The sequence below is a fragment of the Saccostrea echinata genome, unplaced genomic scaffold (assembly GCF_033153115.1).
Source record: "Saccostrea echinata isolate AGI-Se365-2 ecotype Australia unplaced genomic scaffold, CSIRO_AGI_Sech_v1 ptg000019l, whole genome shotgun sequence".
Classification (NCBI taxonomy): Eukaryota; Metazoa; Mollusca; class Bivalvia; order Ostreida; family Ostreidae; genus Saccostrea; species Saccostrea echinata.
The window spans coordinates 2,970,482-2,975,676 of NW_026889768.1; the positions used below are offsets into that span (position 1 = coordinate 2,970,482).

A 5,195-nucleotide genomic window follows, 5' to 3' on the forward strand; every position below is an offset into this window, starting at 1 on the left:
GATGCATGATATGTAGAATTATTAATTCAAATATCAAATTAAGCAGATCGTATAGTGATAGCAGATATACATATTCATTATATTGCCTATCACAATCTAGGGCATTTTAATTAATGGGGGGGGGGTAGGAGAAAGAAGATGTAAGGAGGGGCAGGGGTAGAAAGGGAGTATGAAGAGGGGGGATTTAGAGGGAAAGAGTACTTAATAGAAAGGAGGAGTCAGACCTGTCACCATCACAGACTAGAAGTAAAGGGGGGGTGGGCGACACTCTCCTCATGGCCGTAGGAACCGGGGGCACGGGGGGGCCGTGCCCCCCCCCCCAATAATTTTGCCGATATATAGATTACTATAGTAAACATAGATACTATAAGCTTGTGTCCCCTCAATAAAACCGCCTGATGACTTTTTTTTTCCTTGTCAGAAAACTTTTGGTAGTGCCCCCTCAACTGTCAACTGAAAAATGTTTGGCTGTGCCCCCCCCCCCCCCAAACTGAAATTGCTTCCTACGGTCCTGCTCCTAAATATTTAAGTACCTGACCATGACGCACCCTCAAATATCTAGCAGCGATATCAAATTTCACTAACTCGACGATGAATTTCCAAACACCCTGTAAACAGGTATGCAAAATAAACAAGTCACGAGAAAGTAAGACTCATGTGATCACAGCTGTATAAAACCGTACTGTACACGGAAGAATCGATTAACGAAATCCCCCACCAGAAGAATGAAGTCCATCTTTCTCGCAGTTCTGACGGTTCCTTTACTTTGCCATTTGACACAGGGATGCTGCACCCCCGAACAATGGAGAGGGGATATGGGTTTTTTGGTCGGCACTAATAAAAACGGGAAAGGGGGATACGAAGCGGTAAGTAAAAAAAATAACTGTCCTGGATATTAACCCGCTCTGTTTATGTAAGCACTGGATTTTTACTGCAATATATTTTATATTAATATAGCAGTAATAATTAATTTAAAATGGTAGCATACTGTTGAGTATACAGTTTGATATAGACGAGGTAATTTATAAACAAGGGTTAATAGAAAATGTGGAATTCTATACGGGGTCATAAGGTGTTGTCAATCTCATCTCTTGTCCATCAGACAAATTTATAGTACCTGTCAACATTTCCAAACATCAATGAAAATGTTTAAATGAACCATTTACAAATGCCACATTCATTCATTCATAAAGACTTATATTTATAATTGAAAGTTTCTATATGAGGGTAAACTTCATGTTAGAAATTGTAATCTCACCTTTTCTATATCACCGTGACCGCATTCACCTCAGGTTCATTTTCTTGAATATTCATGATTTTCATTTTGAAGACCAAGAACATAAAGTTTATTATCTTGTGCTATGAAAAGACTTCTTCCCTCATATTTCCTGATTGTGCAAAATAAACGTATTAGTAGGGTATTTCGGGGTACAAAACGTCTCAGTATTCGTCATACTTTGTAAGGCAATATAATCCAGTTGTGGTATTCAGTATGTACTACTTTCCCAGAATAACCCTGACCCGATAAGTATAGTGTAAGACATATCAATTAGGTAGGCAACAAAATGCATGCAGTCTTTTTGGGTTTTTTTTTTAAATGGTAAAATCATGAAAACTATTTTTTAACGTAGGGAAAAGTCAGGCTTTTCTATGATGCCAAGAACACAAAAATAGCCGCCTTTTCAGAGGGAGTTGTAAACGGCAGGTTCTTCAGAGGAGCAATGATCCAAAACTTTGAAGCAGTGAGTATTGAACACAGTTTAGATGTGTTACTCATTATCTGATAATAGTCATGATAGTATAAATGTTTATTATAATATATATTTTCTTTACTCCAGGGAGTTCAGTATGTTGTCGTGAATGGTAACTGCAATACAACAAGACTGAGAGGAAAGGAATTTAAGCCTGCTTGTGTTCCTAGTAAGTCTGTTTCTATTTTCAGGTACAGGGTCAGGTCAAGTTATTGTAATAATTCATTATGATGCAAAGTATATTTTTAGGACACTGTGCGTGTATCTGCTAGGGAAACTTAATACCTATTTTTTATTGAGGGCAAATAATTATAGTTAACGGTAAAATAATAATTTGCAACATTTTTTTAGAATGCAGGAGAGCATTTTTTTTTAAAGTGACTTTAGCGAGTCTGATTAATTTAACTTCGCTCCAAAAACGTACAAGGTAAAACTGATGTTGTAAATACCGGGTATATATAAAATAAAATTCAAATTAAAATTTCTTCCTTTGTTGTATACCTGATATCAAATGGATGTCACGGTGTACATGATATACAGGCTGTACTCGCAAACATATAAAATACATACATGTAACAGAGACATTTATATGCCTCTGCTGGGGATTGAACCCGGGGCCTCTGGCTTGCCAGTCCAGTGCTCTACCAATTGAGCTAAAGTGTTAACCCACTAGCCCAAGCTAGTAGGAAGCCATGTATCTGACACTACCACATTGTCCCCCTCCAGAGAATGAGATGTCCTCATCTCTTTTTGTCAGTGCCGACGCCTGTGGGGCGAAGTTCTGGGGGCAATCACTTTCACCCGCCAGAGAACACCCGGGTCCCAACGTGGGCGCCAAATGTAACAGAGACATTTATATGCCTCTGCTGGGGATTGAACCCGGGGCCTCTGGCTTGCCAGTTCAGTGCTCTACCAATTGAGCTAAAGGGTTAACCCACTAGCCCAAGCTAGTAGGAAGCCATGTATCTGACACTACCACATACACTTTACAGCTCTGTATAAATTAAATTGGTTTGCAAAATTTTAATGTACGAAATCAATTTGCAAAATTTTCATAGGACGAATATGACTTTGGGTTTTGCTTGATGTTACTCCATCAGATCGTTAAATATTCTTCGACCAGAAGTTAAACGTGTATTGGCCCATCACATTGTTTTGTTTTGTTTTTCTTCTTTTACCTTTCACAGGCGAAAGCAAAAAAGTGAGTGACACACACTTGGGCACATCTACTGATTCACTAGACGTCAGTTCATACGAGATCCCACTAAAGAGGGTCAAGGGAAATGCTTATTTCACGGTTACTAATGAGTTATGTATCCCTATCGGAGAGACTGTCACGGGAGGCACCGAGAAAGGTATGAATAGAGATCCAAGAAGAGATAGATTTGTAAATTATTTTGTAAATAAACAGGAGTCAAGAATTGTGAAAGATGTAGGTCAAAAAATGGCCATATTCAAGGTCAATTGAATATACAGTAAAACTTGTTTAGTACAAACACGGGTATAGTGAATTTACGGATATAGCGAAGTTTTTCGGGATCCCTTGCAAAATGCTTAACAGTTGCTTTATATTTCTTATAGTTAGAATGCACTCAGATATAATGAATTTACGGATATAACGAACTGAATCTAAGTCCTGTAGAGGTCAAAAATATATTAGCATCTTTCATAACGATTTTTTTTAAGATCTCAAAATTTAAAGAGTATTGAACTGACATTACTTTTCCTATTTATATTTGAAATTCATTTCATCTGAAAAATTTGGTAATCCAAGATAGGCTTTCTATACATTCAATACTGCATTGAAACTATTCGACACTCATACTTGAAGGAAAACATGTATATTACGAATTTATATACTTTAACAAGTTCATTATAGGGAAATAATGAAGTAAATTTACAGGTCCCCAGAACTTCGCTATAATCGAGTTACTGTAATATTTGTTAGTTACATTTGATTATTAAAATACTGAACAGATAGTATTATTATTATTATTAGGAGGTTTCATGGCCAGCATTGGGTACACAGGAGTTGAACCTGGGATAGACGACCCCAGAGTTTTTGACAAACCAAGGGAATGCAGAGATAAAATTGAAGAGGTAAGGGTCAACAGTGCTTGCAATACCTAACCTTTAAGCTTATCTTTCAAATCATTAATCCTCCCTGGGACTAAGTTATATTTTGAATTTTATTTGACATTTAAAATGCTTCAAATAGTGACCTCTTTAAGTCATATTGTTGAAATAGAAATTTTGCAAGTTGGATAAAATATAGAAAAGTACATGTTCAATAATATGCAAGATCAGATATCCTGATGCATCTAAGTGACCAGGCCGACTAGATGTAGAATATGACTGCTTGAATTTTTTCTCTCTGTAAATTATCTTTTTACTAGTACATGTATTTGTATCCACAGATGAAAAAGTCCATGGAGGACTTTATAATTGAAATTTAGCGTCTGTTTGATGTTTGGTATTGTATCCTTGGACTATTACAATGTACATTATGTGTATTGTAACAATCAATGTAGCAATTTTATCTGTCACGTTTTAAGTTAAAGTAAACCCCATTTTTTTCTTTTTTATCTTTCACGTTTTAAGTTAGAATAAACCCCATTTTTGTGTCTCCGTCATAAGGGGACAATCATAGTACTATGGAAAAATACAATGTGTCATTCTCATTAGCCATCAAGCAAACTAAGCATTTTATCATATAAAATCCTCCACCTCTTTATTTTCATCAACTACATAACACATGAGGAAGTAAAGACGAGAGACGATTTTAGGTAGATTTTTGAATATCTGTGATAGTGTGTTTAGTTATAAATAGAAATACCTATTGTTTTGCCAAACCGCTTACTGTCCAAACTTCCTTGTAAGATTTGCTGTTAAAAAGATATTAACTGATTGTCGGTGTTTATCTTTTATTGGGCCGGGGGGGGGGGGGGGGGGGGGGATTGTTAATATTGCTACGCTACTGTCAGCGGTGACTTGAACAAAATGTAACCAAAAGTGCAGTTTAAAGAAACATGATCTACTGGCATTATTTTTCAAAGCTTGTTACAGTAACAATCTTCATATAAACATTTAATTGGCTTTATCATTCACATTAATTAAAATAAGCATGATAGGAACCTCGTGATGCAAACTTTCATTTCAGTATGGACAGGTTTTTACTTCTTTAAATCAGCCATCACCTACATAATGTACATAATGTGATTCTTCTCTTTACAGGGGGAGGTCGATCTCTTTGAAAAGTTTGGAATGTTAAACCACAAAATGTCCAGTCTGTTCAGATAAATAATGCAGTGAAGCTAACACGAAATCCAAGGAAAAAAAACCTGCATCATTCATCTTTTTGTCACTATAAGTTTCTGATCTTTGTCAACTTTTTGTATTGGTATGAATCTCTTACATGCCTTTTGAAGAATGTTCTGGACTTTG

General features: G+C 36.2%; 1 protein-coding gene across 1 annotated transcript; it reads left to right on the forward strand.

Moving 5' to 3' along the window:
- Window positions 1–682: 682 nt before the first annotated feature.
- On the forward strand, window positions 683–5,195 carry LOC133189751 (uncharacterized). Its single transcript, XM_061325148.1, has 6 exons — window positions 683–866; window positions 1,632–1,742; window positions 1,839–1,920; window positions 2,939–3,106; window positions 3,751–3,851; window positions 4,986–5,195. The coding sequence occupies exons 1-6, from the start codon at window positions 726–728 to the stop codon at window positions 5,049–5,051; spliced, it is 669 nt and encodes a 222-aa protein (XP_061181132.1). The 5' UTR covers window positions 683–725; the 3' UTR covers window positions 5,052–5,195.